This window comes from Oncorhynchus mykiss, chromosome 24 (assembly GCF_057628025.1).
Source record: "Oncorhynchus mykiss isolate SJ-2025 chromosome 24, ASM5762802v1, whole genome shotgun sequence".
NCBI classification, from domain to species: Eukaryota; Metazoa; Chordata; class Actinopteri; order Salmoniformes; family Salmonidae; genus Oncorhynchus; species Oncorhynchus mykiss.
In genome coordinates this window covers 45,727,501-45,748,414 of record NC_143045.1, presented here as the reverse complement: position 1 = coordinate 45,748,414, position 20,914 = coordinate 45,727,501, and the positions used below count along the sequence as shown (strand labels likewise).

At 40.7% G+C, this 20,914-nt stretch overlaps 1 protein-coding gene across 4 annotated transcripts in view; it reads left to right on the top strand.

Moving 5' to 3' along the window:
* Positions 1-6,021: 6,021 nt before the first annotated feature.
* The window catches only part of LOC118943990 (nectin 1b), a 545,472-nt gene continuing 530,579 nt past the window's right edge, over positions 6,022-20,914 (top strand). Inside the window, exon 1 of one of the 4 annotated variants that reach the window (XM_090219182.1) lies at positions 6,022-7,074. In XM_090219182.1, the coding sequence (XP_090075308.1) occupies positions 7,023-7,074 (52 nt within the window). In that variant the 5' untranslated portion in view covers positions 6,022-7,022. The remainder of the gene's footprint in view (positions 7,075-20,914) is intronic. The other 3 variants (XM_036961057.2, XM_090219181.1, XM_036961059.2) reach the window with 3 other exon arrangements.

Below are 20,914 nucleotides of genomic sequence, written 5' to 3'. Positions count from 1 at the left end.
AATGCTTTTCCAACCGTCTTGAAAGAGTTCCCACATTTGCTGAGCACTTGTTGGCTGCATTTCATTCACTTTGCGGTCCGACTCATCCCAAACCTTCTCAATTAAGTTGAGGTCGGGGGATTGTGGAGGCCAGGTCATCTGATGCAACACTCAATCACTCTCCTTGGTAAAATAGCCATTAAACAGCCTGGAGGTGTGTTGGGTCATTGTCCTGTTGAAAAACAAGTGATTATCCCACCAAGCCCAAACCAGATGGGATGGCATATCGCTGCAGAATGTTGTGGTTAAGTGTGCCCTGAATTCTAAATAAATCACAGACAGTGTCAACAGCAAAGTACCCCCACACCAGAACACCTCCTCCTCCATGCTTTACTGTGGGAAATACACATGCAGAGATCATCTGTTCACCCACACCACGTCTCACAAAGATGCTGTGTTTGTAACCAAAAATCAAACATTTTGACTCATCAGACCAAAGGACACATTTCCACCAGTCTAATGTCCATTGCTTGTGTTTCTTGGCAAAAGCAAGTCTCTTCTTATTATTGGTGTCCTTTAGTAGTGGTTTCTTTTTAGCAATTCGACCATGAAGGCCTGATTCACACAGTCTCATCTGAACAGTTGATGTTGAGATGTGTCAGTTACTTGAACTCTGTGAAGCATTTATTTGGGTTGCAATTTCTGGGGCTGGTAACTGTAATGAACTTATTCTCTGCAGCAGAGGTACCTCTGGGTCTTCCTTTCCTCTGACGGTCCTCATGAGAGACAGTTAACTCTAATGAACTGATCCTCTGCAGCAGAGGTACCTCTGGGTCTTCCTTTCCTCTGACGGTCCTCATGAGAGACAGTTAACTCTAATGAACTGATCCTCTGCAGCAGAGGTAACTCTGGGTCTTCCTTTCCTCTGACGGTCCTCATGAGAGACAGTTAACTCTAATGAACTGATCCTCTGCAGCAGAGGTAACTCTGGGTCTTCCATTCCTGTGGCGGTCCTCATGAGAGCCAGTTTCATCATAGCAGAGGTACCTCTGGGTCTTCCTTTCCTGTGGCGGTCCTCATGAGAGCCAGTTTCATCATAGCAGAGGTACCTCTGGGTCTTCCTTTCCTCTGGCGGTCCTCATGAGAGACAGTTAACTCTAATGAACTGATCCTCTGCAGCAGAGGTAACTCTGGGTCTTCCATTCCTGTGGCGGTCCTCATGAGAGCCAGTTTCATCATAGCAGAGGTACCTCTGGGTCTTCCTTTCCTGTGGCGGTCCTCATGAGAGCCAGTTTCATCATAGCAGAGGTAACTCTGGGTCTTCCTTTCCTGTGGCGGTCCTCATGAGAGCCAGTTTCATCATAGCAGAGGTAACTCTGGGTCTTCCTTTCCTGTGGCGGTCCTCATGAGAGCCAGTTTCATCATAGCAGAGGTAACTCTGGGTCTTCCTTTCCTGTGGCGGTCCTCATGAGAGCCAGTTTCATCATAGCAGAGGTAACTCTGGGTCTTCCTTTCCTGTGGCGGTCCTCATGAGAGACAGTTAACTCTAATGAACTGATCCTCTGAGCAGAGGTAACTCTGGGTCTTCCTGTCCTGTGGCGGTCCTCATGAGAGACAGTTAACTCTAATGAACTTATTCTCTGCAGCAGAGGTAACTCTGGGTCTTCCATTCCTGTGGCGGTCCTCATGAGAGACAGTTTCATCATAGCGCTTGATGGTTTTTGCAACTGCAATTGAAGAAACTTTCAACGTTTTTGAAATGTCCGTATTGACTGACCTTCACGTCTTAAAGTAATGATGGACTGTTGTTTCTCTGCCTATATGAGCTGTTCTTGTCATAATATGGACTTGGTCTTTTACCAAATAGGGCTGTCTTCTGTATACCACCCCTACCTTGTCACAACACAACTGATTGGCTCAATTGCATTAAGAAGGAAAGAAATTCCACAAATTAACTTTTAACAAGGCACACCTATTAATTGAAATGCATTCCAGGTGACTACCTCATGAAGCTTGTTGAGAGAATACCAAGAGTGTGCAAAGCTGTCTTCAAGGAAAAATGTGGCTATTTGAAGAATCTCAAATATATAATATATTTAGATTTGTTTAAAAAAAAATGGGTTGCTACATGAGTCCATATGTGTTATTTCACAGTTTTGATGTCTTCACTATTATTCTACAATGTAGAAAATAATAAAAATAAAGAAAAACCCTGGAATGAGTAGGTGTTGTAAAACTGTTGACCGGTAGTGTACGTGAGTGTTACGGTTTTCTACTATCTCCTCCTCTGACGACGAGGTGTAGCAAGGATCGGACCAAAATGCAGCGTGGTAATTTTGATGCATGTTTAATAACCGAATAAACACGAACAATACAAAAACAACAAACGTAACGTGAAAACCTAAACAGCCTGTCTGGTGACAACAAAGACAGGAACAATCACCCACGAAACACTCAAAGAATATGGCTGCCTAAATATGGTTCCCAATCAGAGACAACGATAATCACCTGCCTCTGATTGAGAACCAATTCAGACAGCCATAGACTATTCTAGATAACCCCACTATACCACAATCCCAATACCTACAACAACAAAAAAAACAAGACAAAACACACCACATAAATAAACCCATGTCACACCCTGGCCTGACCAAAATAATAAAGAAAACACAAAATATAAAGACCAGGGCGTGACAGTGATCTTGCGAGAATGAACAATAGAGGATCGCTGAAATGATAATATTTCAGTGTAGATAAGGGAAGGGTAGGTTTAAATTACAACATGGCAGCCAGACTCTTCAGTGTATGAATCAAACACATTTGCATATGAATGGAGTGGAAATTAGCTGACTTCCTGATCTGTAAGGTAAGTAACTTTAATGTGTCAAGTAGATGACACGTTTCCTGTTTCCTTTGCCATTTACGAAACGTAGCAATGTCAAAGACATGGATTTCATGTCACTATGTTAACAAGCTACCCACACGTAGTTCAAATGAATGCTTTCATTTTATTAGCTAAAGAAAAGTTGTTTAAACAGTGAAAGTGTCGCGGAAATCAGCCTTGTTTGCACAGCGATGATGAAAAGAACGTCATTTAGTCTGTAATGATCTCCAAAATTCGAATCATTAGGTCATCACACCGTTGATATAGCAACGGGCACTAATAGTTTATGGAATCCCATTGTGACCTAGAGAGGGACACAATTTAGCATGACAGGCCCTAAGTGAGATTTGGTCTGGGCCCTCCCAAATCACGGGCAAAACATTTGAATGCCCCTCCTGTTTGCATTGGATAATTGTTTTTTGTAGTGTCATAGTAAAAATCTTACAATTATTCCCATTTTGCCAAGGGGCGGAGTAAGTGTTGGAGTTATAAAGCTAATTTCCTGCAATTCTACACATTTTGCAGTGACTTATGACCGACCATAAGACCATGTTCATATGATATCTGTGTTAGAGTGACTAATAAAATCAATTGGGGCCCCCTGGAAGTCAGGGCCCCTGAGCCAGGGATGGAATAACACATTTTTCCATGAGGCAGAGAGAAACATGTTTTATTGCTCATCTCATGCTATTCTACACATTTTGCCAGGAGGATGAGAGCACATTTTGTAGTTTTAAAGCTAATGTTATGCTATTCTACACATTTGAACATTTCTTGTTAAGTGTTCATATGCTATATTGGGGGACCAAACCAAATATGAATCTATATATTTTTTGGGGGTTGGGGGCCTTTCATGCCCGTGCGGTAAACGAGCCCTGAGCACATGCCCAGTTTAGTTAATGTGGTGATTAGGCTATAAGGGTTAGATAGCTGGCTAGACTACCTTACCTGGCCAAGTTAGCTGACATGGGCGAATTGAGTGACTGGCTTGACAAGTGGAAATCTCCTGATGGAAGATCCTCAATCATCCAAGGAGGTGTCCACAAGAGGGAAGTATTTCACCTTGACTCCTCATCTAATCGTTCAGCAGTGTCAGGGTTAAGTCTATTTTGGTACAGGGAAGGTGAGACCTTTATGTTTCACAGCATACAAAACAAACAATATTACACCACAGGAATGTACTGAATATAGGCTACTATTAATTGTGCCATTTGTTCCCGAGTTGAAGAAACCCTACACACTGTGACTTGGGTAACTTGTCTTTGTCCCAGATCTGGTCTCAGATTCCATGATCAAATTATCTGACCTGCACTTAAGAACCAGTCTTGTTATTCTACAATTAAAAACCTTTAATTCATGAATTCTGAGTTATGTAGAGAGGTCATCGGGTTTGTTGATCATTACCGGAAACAGAAGAGACAGTCATGTTTTTTAGGCATCGTGACATCAGTACAGTCATGTTTTTTAGGCATCGTCACATCAGTACAGTCATGTTGTTTAGGCATCGTCACATCAGTACAGTCATGTTTTTTAGGCATCGTGACATCAGTACAGTCATGTTTTTTAGGCATCGTCACATCAGTACAGTCATGTTGTTTAGGCATCGTCACATCAGTACAGTCATGTTTTTTAGGCATCGTGACATCAGTACAGTCATGTTTTTTAGGCATCGTCACATCAGTACAGTCATGTTTTTTAGGCATCGTGACATCAGTACAGTCATGTTTTTTAGGCATCGTCACATCAGTACAGTCATGTTGTTTAGGCATTCGTCACATCAGTACAGTCATGTTTTTTTTTTGTCCGCCAAACATTTGTTTGTTGCTCCGGTAAGTTAACTTTATTAATTATGCCATTTGACAATTAAATGTTAAAACTACAGTAGGAAGTATACAAGCAATAATAATAATAATAATAATAATAATAATAATAATAATAATAATAAAGATAATAATAATAATAAAGAGTAATAAGATAATAATAATAATAATAATAATAATAATAATAAAGATAATAAGATAATAATAATAATAATAATAAAGATAATAATAATAATAATAAAGAGTAATAAGATAATAATAATAATAATAATAATAATAATAATAATAATAATAATAAAGATAATAATAATAATAAAGAGTAATAAGATAATAATAATAATAATAATAATAATAATAAAGATAATAAGATAATAATAATAATAATAATAAAGATAATAATAATAATAATAAAGAGTAATAAGATAATAATAATAATAATAATAATAATAATAATAATAAAGAGTAATAAGATAATAATAATAATAATAATAATAATAATAATAATAATAATAATAAAGATAATAAGATAATAATAATAATAATAATAATAATAATAATAATAAAGATAATAATAATAATAATAATAAAGATAATAATAATAATAATAATAATAAAGAGTAATAAGATAATTGTTTCTATGTTGATAACTACTTAGAATGTACCTGCATGTCATGGAATAGGTAAATAGTTTGTTTGTTCCACTCTGCCCTGCTCTGGGAAGGTTCAGGTAGGGGTTGTGTCAAAACTGAAAGGTATCGGGGTAGCTACAATTATCCAGATAATAAACACACTGTGTTATTTATTTATTTTTTATTCATACATTTTCAGAATCAAACAGAATGATCCTGTCACGTTGGGTAATGGCAAATAAGACACTGAGATATAGAAATAGGAAATAAGATACTGAGATATAAAAATCGAAAATAAGATACTGAGATATAAAAATAGGAAATGAGATACTGAGATATAGAAATATTAAATAATATACTGAGATATAGAAATAGGAAATAAGATTCCCGGATATAGAAATAGGAAATTAGATACTGAGATAAAGGAAATAGGATACCAAGATATAGAAATGGGAAATAAGATACCGAGATATAGAAATAGGAAATAATATATTGAGATATAGAAATAGGAAATACGATACTGAGATATAGAAATAGGAAATAAGATACTGAGATATAGAAATAGGAAATAAGATACTGAGATGTAGAAATAGGAAATAAGATACTGAGATATAGAAATAGGAAATAAGATACTGAGATATAGAAATAGGAAATAAGATACCGAGATATAGAAATAGGCCTACATATAGGTGCTAATAGGTTAACTTTTTTAGTTTGGTGCTAAAGTAGTCTACTTCTGGCTGTTGCTGCCTGATGCGTTTTCATGACATTCCTAGCCCCTCCTCGTCTAACGTCACCGATTTGGATCTGTGCTCAGAGCTTGTCAGATACATTGTGCCAGTTCAGGTTGTGGCGTCTTTGTGGGAAAATCCGCATACCGGGATTGCAGGCTATTTCATGAAAAGAGCTTTGGTTATTTAATGACAAGTATTGATCGAATGAACTACCGGATAAAAGTCAGCTCTTTCTACTGAGTCAACTGAGGGAGAAAAAAGAACTATATCTCCTGATTCCATTGCCGGGAGAAAGAGGGAACTTCGGCTATTGTTTCGTTCAAAACAAGTAAAGAAGATCGTTGCAGAACTGCCCTCTATTGGATATCATCTGCAGCTAAGGACGCAAATAATTCAGAACAACTATCCGTTGTATTTTCTGGAACTTGTCATTGAGACGTCGAGCACCTCCCGCCCCCTCGCCTCTATTCCAGAATACTAGAGGGGGGGTAGGCAGTGGCGAACTGCAGCACTGGGTGAAAAACGGGATTCAAGGTAGACGGAGGATAGCCTGCTGCCTGATTTCACCACAATATAAACCTCTATTTGGACGATTTATATTCCCCCGTTCAGTCACCTAACTCCGATAAGAACGTATCGTCTCGGTTGTTCGGTTGTGCGTAAATTGCGCCGTGGATATCTTTCCAGCTCGCGGGAGATCAACTCATCAGTCTACCGTTCACCGTTTCGAGTTGCGTAGTTCAGAGCTACTGAACGTAGGGATAGATAACTAGTCAGTCAAGTCGGCTCGCATTAATTCATTAGTTTGAAAGTAGTTCCACATCGACTCCGGGTCTCAAGGTAACGGCGTATTCCCAACCAACGGACGGACTGGAATTTGCGCTCGAGTTGCATGCCTGGTCTAAATCATCTGGACTGAACATATTCCATCCACTCAGGGGAAGCTATCACAGAGGTCCGGAGAGTTGGAAGCGCCATGGCGATGTTGGCGACTGTTTGGATAGTCCTTCTGGCTGTCAATATACAAGGTAAGCACTTGAAATACATTTAACATTCTTGATTTTAACGGCATAATGTTTTCTCGATGGATAGTTGTATTCTTTTCAATGAATATTTAGCATAATGGGGTTTTAAATCAGCATGTCAACAAATACATATTATTGTTAGTAGCCTAGAAAAAAATCCGTTCACATATTTGCAATCCAAAGAATAGGTTATTTTTCCAACTAGATTTCGAATGGATCTGGTTGTTGAATAATTCCGTGTCAGTAGGCTACATGAAGTGAAGTGACGGTGATAACAGGCAGATGGCGATAGCGCTGTTAAAGGCTCCGACCGTCATAAACATGTCCATACAACATCATGACGACACGCAGTTTTTATTATCTCAGGTGATCACACAGCACGAAACCTCCCAGGTAGTTAGATAGCCTACCAAACACAACGGGAGGTTTCTTTGTGTGTTGTGTTCAATAACCGTTGGGTTATCAACATGAACCTACTTCTACTTAGACACCATCTGAATGGAATAGCAGCAGATCCTACTTAGACACCATCTGAATGGAATGGCAGCGTATCCTACTTATCTGAACGGAGTAGCTATAGCAGATCCTACTTAGACACCATCTGAATGGAATGGCAGAAAATCCTACTTAGACACCATCTGCATGGAATGGCAGCATATACTACTTATCTGAATGGAATAGCTATAGCAGATCCTACTTAGACACCATCTGAATAGAATGGCAGAAAATCCTACTTAGACACCATCTGCATGGAATGGCAGCATATCCTACTTATCTGAACAGAATAGCTATAGCAGATCCTACTTAGCACCACCTGAATGGCAGCAGATCCTACTTAGACACCATCTGAATGGAATGGCAGCATAATCTACTTAGACACCCTCTGAACAGAATAGCTATAGCAGATACAACTTAGACACCAATTGAATGAAATGGCAGCATATCCTACTTATTTGAATGGAATAGCTATAGCAGATCCTACTTAGACACCATCTGAATGGAATAGCTATAGCAGATCCCACCTTGACACCATCTGAACGGAATGGCAGCCTATCCTACTTAGATACCATCTGAACAGAATAGCTGTAGCTTCCTACTTAGACACCATCTGAACTCAGTATCTATAGCAGATCCTACTTAGACACCATCTGAACTCAATATCTATAGCAGATCCTACTTAGACACCATCTGAATAGAATGGCAGCGCCATCCTACTTAGACACCATCTGAACTCAATATCTACAGCAGATCCTACTTAGACACCATCTGAACGGAATGGTAACCTATGCTACTTAGACACCATCTGAATAGCTATAGCATATCCTACTTAGACACCATCTGAGCATAATATCTATAGCAGATCCTACTTGGCTTGATGTTTCCACATCTGGTCTGAAGGATCCACCAGAAAATGAATGATTACACAGTAATTACACATAGTGAAGACATTATCATTCTCAACTCATTTTGAAGTTTTCTTTCATTATAATGCACTGGTGAGTGATTGATCATTGAAAGATGTCTAACCAATTAAGTGTCTGTTTATTTTTTTGACTGTGGGAACTTTAATTGTGAAAAAAAAGGACCATTCAATGGGTAAACCATCACGTCCTATAGACTTGTTTCTCTATGTGGATATAGAGGTCATAAACACTACGCAGTATTCTCCTATAAAGCTGCAGTGTGTTTGCGAAAGCAGAGTTTGCTGTGTCCGTAAACCCTGGATTAAAGCAAGCAATTTGATGAATTATATGGATATTAAGCCGCCAACATGCCCCGCCCCCAACCCTACAACTGTTTTCAGCATCATACCTTAGAACCTGTTCTTCCTGTCTCAAATGGCCCCTATTCCCTATGTACTGTTGTGCATAGTCCACTACTTTTGACCAGAGCCCTATGAGTCATCGTCAAAACCCAAGTGCCCTATTCCAGGGCCCTAGTCAAACGTAGTGCACTATATAGGGAATAGGGTGCAATTTGGGACGCAAACCATGGCTGATAGCGCCTCTGTCATAGTCAAACTACCGACCAGTGGAAACCACTTACTGAAAACAATACTGATCCGTTATGACCATCGCCTCATGTTCTTGGGAAGTGATGTATTTACAGGTGAGGATTTATCCTGTTGAAAAAAGGGGATTTCTGGATGGGATATGGATGGATGGGTGGATGGGTGGATGGGTGGGATATGGATGGGTGTGACATGGGTGGGATATGGATGGATGGATGGGTGGGATATGGATGGATGGATGGGACATGGATGGGTGGGATATGGATGGATGGATGGAGGGATGGATGGGATATGGATGGATGGATGGGATATGGATGGATGGGATATGGATGGATGGATGGGATATGGATGGATGGATGGATGGGATATGGATGGATGGATGGGATATGGATGGATGGGATATGGATGGATGGATGGGATATGGATGGATGGGATATGGATGGATGGATGGGATATGGATGGATGGATGGGATATGGATGGATGGATGGGATATGGATGGATGGATGGGATATGGATGGATGGATGGGATATGGATGGATGGATGGATGGGATATGGATGGATGGATGGATGGATGGGATATGGATGGATGGATGGGATATGGATGGATGGGATATGGATGGATGGATGGGTGGGATATGGATGGATGGATGGGATATGGATGGATGGATGGGATATGGATGGATGGATGGATGGGATATGGATGGATGGATGGGTGGGTGTGATATGGATGGGTGTGATATGGATGGTTGTGACATGGGTGGGATATGGATGGATGGATGGGATATGGATGGATGGATGGATGGGATATGGATGGATGGATGGGATATGGATGGATGGGATATGGATGGATGGATGGGATATGGATGGATGGATGGGATATGGATGGATGGATGGGATATGGATGGATGGATGGGATATGGATGGATGGATGGATGGGATATGGATGGATGGATGGATGGATGGGATATGGATGGATGGATGGATGGGATATGGATGGATGGATGGGATATGGATGGATGGGATATGGATGGATGGATGGGTGTGATATGGGTGGATGGATGGGATATGGATGGATGGGTGGGTGTGATATGGATGGGTGTGATATGGATGGTTGTGACATGGGTGGGATATGGATGGATGGATGGGATATGGATGGATGGATGGGATATGGATGGATGGATGGATGGGATATGGATGGATGGATGGGATATGGATGGATGGGATATGGATGGATGGATGGATGGGATATGGATGGATGGATGGATGGGATATGGATGGATGGATGGGATATGGATGGATGGATGGGATATGGATGGATGGATGGGTGTGATATGGGTGGGATATGGATGGATGAATGGGATATGGATTGATGGGTGGGTGGGATATGGATGGGTGTGATATGGATGGTTGTGACATGGGTAGGATATGGATGGATGGATGGGATATGGATGGATGGATGGGTGGGATATGGATGGATGGGATATGGATGGATGTGAGGGATATGGATGGATGGGATATGGATGGATGGGTGGATGGGTGGGAAATGGGTGGATGGGTGGGATATGGATGGGTGTGACATGGGTGGGATATGGATGGATGGATGGGTGGGATATGGATGGATGGATGGGACATGGATGGGTGGGATATGGATGGATGGATGGAGGGATGGATGGGATATGGATGGATGGATGGGATATGGATGGATGGATGGATGGGATATGGATGGATGGATGGGATATGGATGGATGGGATATGGATGGATGGATGGGATATGGATGGATGGGATATGGATGGATGGATGGGATATGGATGGATGGATGGGATATGGATGGATGGATGGGATATGGATGGATGGATGGGATATGGATGGATGGATGGGATATGGATGGATGGATGGATGGGATATGGATGGATGGATGGATGGATGGGATATGGATGGATGGATGGGATATGGATGGATGGGATATGGATGGATGGATGGGTGGGATATGGATGGATGGATGGGATATGGATGGATGGATGGGATATGGATGGATGGATGGGATATGGATGGATGGATGGGTGGGTGTGATATGGATGGGTGTGATATGGATGGTTGTGACATGGGTGGGATATGGATGGATGGATGGGATATGGATGGATGGATGGATGGGATATGGATGGATGGATGGGATATGGATGGATGGGATATGGATGGATGGATGGGATATGGATGGATGGATGGGATATGGATGGATGGATGGGATATGGATGGATGGATGGGATATGGATGGATGGATGGATGGGATATGGATGGATGGATGGATGGATGGGATATGGATGGATGGATGGATGGGATATGGATGGATGGATGGGATATGGATGGATGGGATATGGATTGATGGATGGGTGTGATATGGGTGGATGGATGGGATATGGATGGATGGGTGGGTGTGATATGGATGGGTGTGATATGGATGGTTGTGACATGGGTGGGATATGGATGGATGGATGGGATATGGATGGATGGATGGGATATGGATGGATGGATGGATGGGATATGGATGGATGGATGGGATATGGATGGATGGGATATGGATGGATGGATGGATGGGATATGGATGGATGGATGGATGGGATATGGATGGATGGATGGGATATGGATGGATGGATGGGATATGGATGGATGGATGGGTGTGATATGGGTGGGATATGGATGGATGAATGGGATATGGATTGATGGGTGGGTGGGATATGGATGGGTGTGATATGGATGGTTGTGACATGGGTAGGATATGGATGGATGGATGGGATATGGATGGATGGATGGGTGGGATATGGATGGATGGGATATGGATGGATGTGAGGGATATGGATGGATGGGATATGGATGGATGGGAGGGATATGGATGGATGGATGAGATATGGATAGATGGGATATGGATGGATGGATGGGATATGGATGGATGGATGGGATATGGAGGGATGGATGTTTGGGATATGGATGGATTGATGGGTGGGTGGGATATATGGATGGATGGATGGATGGGTGGGGGGATGGATGTTGGATGGTTGGGGGGATGGATGGATGGGAGATGGATGGATGGATGGGGGATAGATTTTTGGGGATGGGGTATGGATGGATGGTTGGGGGATAGATGGGGATTGAAGGATGATGGGGATGGATGTGGGGGATGGATGGAGATGGATGGATGGGTGGATGGATGTGGGGGATGGATCAGTTGTGGATGGATGGATGTGGGGATGGATGGATGTGGGGATGGGATGGATGGATGTTGGGGATGGATGTGGGGATGGATGGATGTGGGGATGGATGGATGGATGGATGTATGGGTGGATGGATGTGGGGGATGGATGGATGTGGGGATGGATGGATGGATGGATGTATGGGTGGATGGATGTGGGGGATGGATCAATTGTGGATGGATGGATGTGGGGATGGATGGATGTGGGGATGGGATGGATGGATGTTGGGGATGGATCAATGGTGGATGGATGGATGTGGGGGGTGGATGGATGTGGGGGATGGATGTGGGGATGGATGGATGTGGGGATGGATGGATGGATGTATGTGTGGATGGATGTGGGGGATGGATCAATTGTGGATGGATGGATGTGGGGATGGATGGATGTGGGGATGGATGGATGTGAGGATGGGATGGATGGATGTTGGGGATGGATCAATGGTGGATGGATGGATGTGGGGGGTGGATGGATGTGGGGGATGGATGTGGGGAAGGATGGATGTGGGGATGGATGGATGGATGTATGTGTGGATGGATGTGGGGGATGGATCAATTGTGGATGGATGGATGTGGGGATGGATGGATGTGGGGATGGATGGATGGATGTGGGGATGGATGGATGTGGGGATGGATGGATGTGGGGACGGATGGATGGATGTGGGGATGGATCAATGGTGGATGCATGGATGTGGGGATGGATGGATGGATGGATGGATGGATGGATGTGGGGATGGATGGATGGATGGATAGAAGTCAATGTAAAGCAACGAGCAGTCAGGTGTTGTTTGACTGTGTGTGACTAGTCTTCTATGAGGCTTTCACTGCTTGTTCAGAGGTACATATTTAATGTTAAAGCTAGTATGAATAAACCTATGACATGGATTTCTGGGATCATCACACCACTGCTTTGCAAATCAATGGCATGCAAGGAGCGTGGGTCAAGTTTAAGAACATTGCAGTAACATGTTAAGGACGTGTGCATGTGTGTGTGCGTATGTGTGTGTGTGTGCATGCCTGCATTTGTGTGTGTGGGTGTAGCGTTGTGTTGGTATGAAGCTAATCCTGTTTGTGTATGTGGCTCAGAGCCCAAGACATTGATCCATTATGCAAAGGGCTTCCAGCTACAGTCAGGGGCACTGCTCTCTTCCTGCTAACTGAAACTGTAATGCCCTGTACGTTTACATTATGGATCGAAAAATTCCATTTAGCGATGGATGGTGGGTGTTTTCTGCGGGGGAAAGAACAGAGCTAAAATGGTTGACTTTAGTAGAACTATAGTACAGTGTCCTTAGTTTCCTTTAATATAACTATGGTACAGTGTTTTTTTTTATTTCACCTTTATTTAACCAGGTAGGCTAGTTGAGAACAAGTTCTCATTTGCAACTGCGACCTGGCCAAGATAAGGCATAGCAGTGTGAACAGACAACACAGAGTTACACATGGAGTAAACAATTAACAAGTCAATAACACAGTAGAAAAAAGGGGAGTCTATATATACATTGTGTGCAAAAGGCATGAGAAGGTAGGCAAATGATTACAATTATGCAGATTAACACTGGAGTGATAAATGATCAGATGGTTATGTACAGGTAGAGATATTGGTGTGCAAAAGAGCAGAAAAATAAAAATAAATAAATAAAAACGGTATGGGGATGAGGTAGGTGAAAATGGGTGGGCTATTTACCAATAGACTATGTACAGCTGCAGCGATCGGTTAGCTGCTCGGATAGCAGATGTTTGAAGTTGGTGAGGGAGATAAAAGTCTCCAACTTCAGCGATTTTTGCAATTCGTTCCAGTCACAAGCAGCAGAGAACTGGAACGAAAGGCGGCCAAATGAGGTGTTGGCTTTAGGGATGATCAGTGAGATACACCTGCTGGAGCGCGTGCTACGGATGGGTGTTGCCATCGTAACCAGTGAACTGAGATAAGGCGGAGCTTTACCTAGCATGGACTTGTAGATGACCTGGAGCCAGTGGGTCTGGCGACGAATATGTAGCGAGGGCCAGCCGACTAGAGCATACAAGTCGCAGTGGTGGGTGGTATAAGGTGCTTTAGTGACAAAACGGATGGCACTGTGATAAACTGCATCCAGTTTGCTGAGTAGAGTGTTTGAAGCAATTTTGTAGATGATGTCGCCGAATTCGAGGATCGGTAGGATAGTCAGTTTTACTAGGGTAAGTTTGGCGGCGTGAGTGAAGGAGGCTTTGTTGCGGAATAGAAAGCCGACTCTTGATTTGATTTTCGATTGGAGATGTTTGATATGGGTCTGGAAGGAGAGTTTAGAGTCTAGCCAGACACCTAGGTACTTATAGATGTCCACATATTCAAGGTCGGAACCATCCAGGGTGGTGATGCTGGTCAGGCGTGCGGGTGCAGGCAGCGAACGGTTGAAAAGCATGCATTTGGTTTTACTAGCGTTTAAGAGCAGTTGGAGGCCACGGAAGGAGTGCTGTATGGCATTGAAGCTCGTTTGGAGGTTAGATAGCACAGTGTCCAAGGACGGGCCGGAAGTATATAGAATGGTGTCGTCTGCGTAGAGGTGGATCAGGGAATCGCCCGCAGCATGAGAAACATCATTGATATATACAGAGAAAAGAGTCGGCCCGAGAATTGAACCCTGTGGCACCCCCATAGAGACTGCCAGAGGACCGGACAGCATGCCCTCCGATTTGACACACTGAACTCTGTCTGCAAAGTAATTGGTGAACCAGGCAAGGCAGTCATCCGAAAAACCGAGGCTACTGAGTCTGCCGATAAGAATACGGTGATTGACAGAGTCGAAAGCCTTTGCAAGGTCTATGAAGACGGCTGCACAGTACTGTCTTTTATCGATGGCGGTTATGATATCGTTTAGTACCTTGAGCGTGGCTGAGGTACACCCGTGACCGGCTCGGAAACCAGATTGCACAGCGGAGAAGGTACGGTGGGATTCAAGATGGTCAGTGACCTGTTTGTTGACTTGGCTTTCGAAGACCTTAGATAGGCAGGGCAGGATGGATATAGGTCTGTAACAGTTTGGGTCCAGGGTGTCGCCCCCTTTGAAGAGGGGGATGACTGCGGCAGCTTTCCAATCCTTGGGGATCTCAGACGATATGAAAGAGAGGTTGAACAGGCTGGTAATAGGGGTTGCGACAATGGCGGCGGATAGTTTCAGGAATAGAGGGTCCAGATTGTCCAGCCCAGCTGATTTGTACGGGTCCAGGTTTTGCAGCTCTTTCAGGACATCTGCTATCTGGATTTGGGTAAAGGAGAACCTGGAGAGGCTTGGGCGAGTAGCTGCGGGGGGGGGGGAGCTGTTGTCCGAGGTTGGAGTAGCCAGGCGGAAGGCATGGCCAGCCGTTGAGAAATGCTTGTTGAAGTTTTCGATAATCATGGATTTATCGGTGGTGACCATGTTACCTAGTCTCAGTGCAGTGGGCAGCTGGGAGGAGGTGCTCTTGTTCTCCATGGACTTCACAGTGTCCCAGAACTTTTTGGAGTTGGAGCTACAGGATGCAAACTTCTGCCTGAAGAAGTTGGCTTTAGCTTTCCTGACTGACTGTGTGTATTGGTTCCTGACTTCCCTGAACAGTTGCATATCGCGGGGACTATTCGATGTTGTTGTTGTTGTAGTATTCATGTTGTTGTAGTATACATGTTGTTGTAGTATACATGTTGTTGTTGTAGTATTCATGTTGTTGTAGTATACATGTTGTTGTTGGTGTAGTATTCATGTTGTTGTAGTAGTATTCATGTTGTAGTATACATGTTGTTGTTGTAGTATTCATGTTGTAGTATACATGTTGTTGTTGGTGTAGTATTCATGTTGTTGTAGTATTCATGTTGTTGTAGTATACATGTTGTTGTTGTATTATACATGTTGTTGTTGTATTCATGTTGTTGTAGTAGTATTCATGCTGTTGTAGTATACATGTTGTTGTAGTATTCATGTTGTTGTAGTATTCATGTTGTTGTAGTATTCATGTTGTTGTTGTTGTAGTATTCATGTTGTTGTAGTATACATGTTGTTGTAGTATACATGTTGTTGTTGTTGTAGTATACATGTTGTTGTAGTATTCATGTTGTTGTAGTATTCATGTTGTTGTAGTATTCATGCTGTTGTTGTATACATGTTGTTGTTGTTTACATGTTGTTGTAGTAGTATTCATGCTGTTGTAGTATACATGTATTAGTATTCATGTTGTAGTATTCATGTTGTTGTTGTTGTAGTATTCATGTTGTTGTAGTATACATGTTGTTGTAGTATTCATGTTGTTGTAGTATTCATGTTGTTGTAGTATACATGTTGTTGTAGTATACATGTTGTTGTAGTATTCATGTTGTTGTAGTATACATGTTGTTGTAGTATACATGTTGTTGTAGTATACATGTTGTTGTAGTATACATGTTGTTGTTGTAGTATTCATGTTGTAGTATTCATGTTGTAGTATTCATGTTGTTGTTGTTGTAGTATTCATGTTGTTGTAGTATACATGTTGTTGTAGTATACATGTTGTTGTTGTAGTATTCATGTTGTTGTAGTATACATGTTGTTGTTGGTGTAGTATTCATGTTGTTGTAGTAGTATTCATGTTGTTGTTGTAGTATTCATGTTGTAGTATACATGTTGTTGTAGTATACATGTTGTTGTTGTAGTATTCATGTTGTTGTAGTATACATGTTGTTGTTGTAGTATTCATGTTGTTGTAGTATACATGTTGTTGTTGTAGTATTCATGTTGTAGTATACATGTTGTTGTTGGTGTAGTATTCATGTTGTTGTAGTAGTATTCATGTTGTAGTATACATGTTGTTGTTGTAGTATTCATGTTGTAGTATACATGTTGTTGTTGATGTAGTATTCATGTTGTTGTAGTATTCATGTTGTTGTAGTATACATGTTGTTGTTGTTGTAGTATACATGTTGTTGTTGTATTCATGTTGTTGTAGTAGTATTCATGCTGTTGTAGTATACATGTTGTTGTAGTATTCATGTTGTTGTTGTTGTAGTATTCATGTTGTTGTAGTATACATGTTGTTGTAGTATACATGTTGTTGTAGTATACATGTTGTTGTAGTATTCATATTGTTGTAGTATTCATGTTGTTGTAGTATTCATGCTGTTGTTGTATACATGTTGTTGTTGTTTACATGTTGTTGTAGTAGTATTCATGCTGTTGTAGTATACATGTATTAGTATTCATGTTGTAGTATTCATGTTGTTGTTGTTGTAGTATTCATGTTGTTGTAGTATACATGTTGTTGTAGTATTCATGTTGTTGTTGGTGTAGTATTCATGTTGTTGTAGTATACATGTTGTTGTAGTATACATGTTGTTGTAGTATACATGTTGTTGTAGTATACATGTTGTTGTAGTATTCATGTTGTTGTAGTATACATGTTGTTGTTGTAGTATTCATGTTGTTGTTGTAGTATTCATGTTGTTGTAGTAGTATTCATGCTGTTGTAGTATTCATGTTGTTGTAGTATACATGTTGTTGTTGTAGTATTCATGTTGTTGTTGTAGTATTCATGTTGTTGTAGTATTCATGTTGTTGTTGTTGTAGTATACATGTTGTTGTAGTATACATGTTGTTGTAGTATACATGTTGTTGTAGTATTCATATTGTTGTAGTATTCATGTTGTTGTAGTATTCATGCTGTTGTTGTATACATGTTGTTGTTGTTTACATGTTGTTGTAGTAGTATTCATGCTGTTGTAGTATACATGTATTAGTATTCATGTTGTAGTATTCATGTTGTTGTTGTTGTAGTATTCATGTTGTTGTAGTATACATGTTGTTGTAGTATTCATGTTGTTGTTGGTGTAGTATTCATGTTGTTGTAGTATACATGTTGTTGTAGTATACATGTTGTTGTAGTATACATGTTGTTGTAGTATACATGTTGTTGTAGTATTCATGTTGTTGTAGTATACATGTTGTTGTTGTAGTATTCATGTTGTTGTTGTAGTATTCATGTTGTTGTAGTATTCATGTTGTTGTTGTTGTAGTATACATGTTGTTGTAGTATACATGTTGTTGTAGTATACATGTTGTTGTAGTATTCATATTGTTGTAGTATACATGTTGTTGTAGTATACATGTTGTTGTAGTATACATGTTGTTGTTGTTGTAGTATACATGTTGTTGTAGTATTCATATTGTTGTAGTATTCATGTTGTTGTAGTATTCATGCTGTTGTTGTATACATGTTGTTGTTGTTTACATGTTGTTGTAGTAGTATTCATGCTGTTGTAGTATACATGTATTAGTATTCATGTTGTAGTATTCATGTTGTTGTTGTTGTAGTATTCATGTTGTTGTAGTATACATGTTGTTGTAGTATTCATGTTGTTGTTGGTGTAGTATTCATGTTGTTGTAGTATACATGTTGTTGTAGTATTCATGTTGTTGTTGGTGTAGTATTCATGTTGTTGTAGTATACATGTTGTTGTAGTATTCATGTTGTTGTTGGTGTAGTATTCATGTTGGTGTAGTATTCATGTTGTTGTAGTATACATGTTGTTGTAGTATACATGTTGTTGTAGTATACATGTTGTTGTTGTATTCATGTTGTTGTAGTATACATGTTGTTGTTGTAGTATTCATGTTGTAGTATTCATGTTGTTGTAGTATTCATGTTGTTGTTGTTGTAGTATACATGTTGTTGTAGTATTCATGTTGTTGTAGTATACATGTTGTTGTTGTAGTATTCATGTTGTAGTATTCATGTTGTTGTAGTATTCATGTTGTTGTTGGTGTAGTATTCATGTTGTTGTAGTATACATGTTGTTGTTGTAGTATACATGTTGTTGTAGTATACATGTTGTTGTAGTATACATGTTGTTGTAGTATTCATGTTGTTGTAGTATACATGTTGTTGTTGTAGTATTCATGTTGTTGTTGTAGTATTCATGTTGTTGTAGTATTCATGTTGTTGTAGTATACATGTTGTTGTTGTAGTATTCATGTTGTTGTTGTAGTATTAATGTTGTAGTATACATGTTGTTGTTGGTGTAGTATTCATGTTGTTGTAGTAGTATTCATGTTGTAGTATACATGTTGTTGTTGTAGTATTCATGTTGTAGTATACATGTTGTTGTTGGTGTAGTATTCATGTTGTTGTAGTATTCATGTTGTTGTAGTATACATGTTGTTGTTGTTGTAGTATACATGTTGTTGTTGTATTCATGTTGTTGTAGTAGTATTCATGCTGTTGTAGTATACATGTTGTTGTAGTATTCATGTAGTTGTGTATATTTGTTTCAGAATTAGATGAAGTTTCTGATCTGAACCCCAGCCATCTTGGCAGGACAGGAAGACAGTAGGTTGTGGGATGCAGGCCCAGGGTCCTAAGATCGTACCCATGTTCATCTCTTCAGATCTCTGCCTGTGTAGGCTGGGCCTTGTGACGTGTGAGACTGACTGATTTACTACTTTGATCAAGCGGCCCTGTCTGATGTACATTGAGATGATCCCTGTGCTTGTAGAGAAGATCAGGATTAAATGGTTCTCTGGGGAGCTAGGGATTCACTCTGCCGGAGACAGCGTTTCAAGCTGCTCAGTGAAGGGGAGTGAAAAATTGAAAAAAATTCACTAAATTGCACATCAAGGGTCCTTGTTCTTTTTATTGTATGAAGGAATGTTGGAGAACGTTGGAGTTGTTTTTGCTCTAGGTCTAATTGATCTTAAATGATAGAATGTTGTAACATTATGCCATGTTGTAAGGAGAAGGTAACATACTGTACTTTTAAGTCACATTTAAAGCCAAATGCTGGAATTCTTTGGAATTACCCAAATGGCTTCTTGATGAATCACAACAAGACTCTGTTGGCAGAAGTAAAGGATCTGCAAAGAGCCTGTAAACCTTTTGTTCCCCCCTGTGGTCGCAGCTTTTTAACCTGCAAAGACCAGAATCCAGGCTTTCACCCCAGGGTTAAAGGGCTGTCCTCGTAAATGCCTGTTGTCTTTGAAGCACAAGTGATATAGAATACGTTGAGTTCGGACTTTGACTGCTCTGCCTGGCCAAACAAACACACACAAGTGGGAATGGGTCCAACACATGCAAACTACCCCCAGTCAGGCCTCATTCAGCCATTCTAATGAAAACCATGAGTGGAATATTATTGAAAGGATTGCAAGGATTACACAAAGGTATGCCATTACCTTGGAAGTCCTCTTCTAGTGGACTGTGTTCTAGGTTACTATAGGGTAGTAGTGATAGACTGTGTTCTAGGTTGCTATAAGGTAGTAGTGATAGACTGTGTTCTAGGTTGCTATAAGGTAGTGGTTGTAGACTGTGTTCTAGGTTGCTATAAGGTAGTGGTTGTAGACTGTGTTCTAGGTTACTATAGGGTAGTGGTTGTAGAATGTGTTCTAGGTTACTATAAGATAGTAGTGGTAGTATGTGTTCTAGGTTACTATAAGGTAGTAGTGATAGACTGTGTTGGTGACTCTTATAAAGGACTGTTGCCATCTGCCAGTTGCTAATCATGCTCTCATCTTATTGAATTAAAATCAATTAGACTAACGTGGAAATTGAACCACTGGTATTAAATGCTATCCAATATTTTAACTTGCCGGTATGGAATCAATTCTCTATTT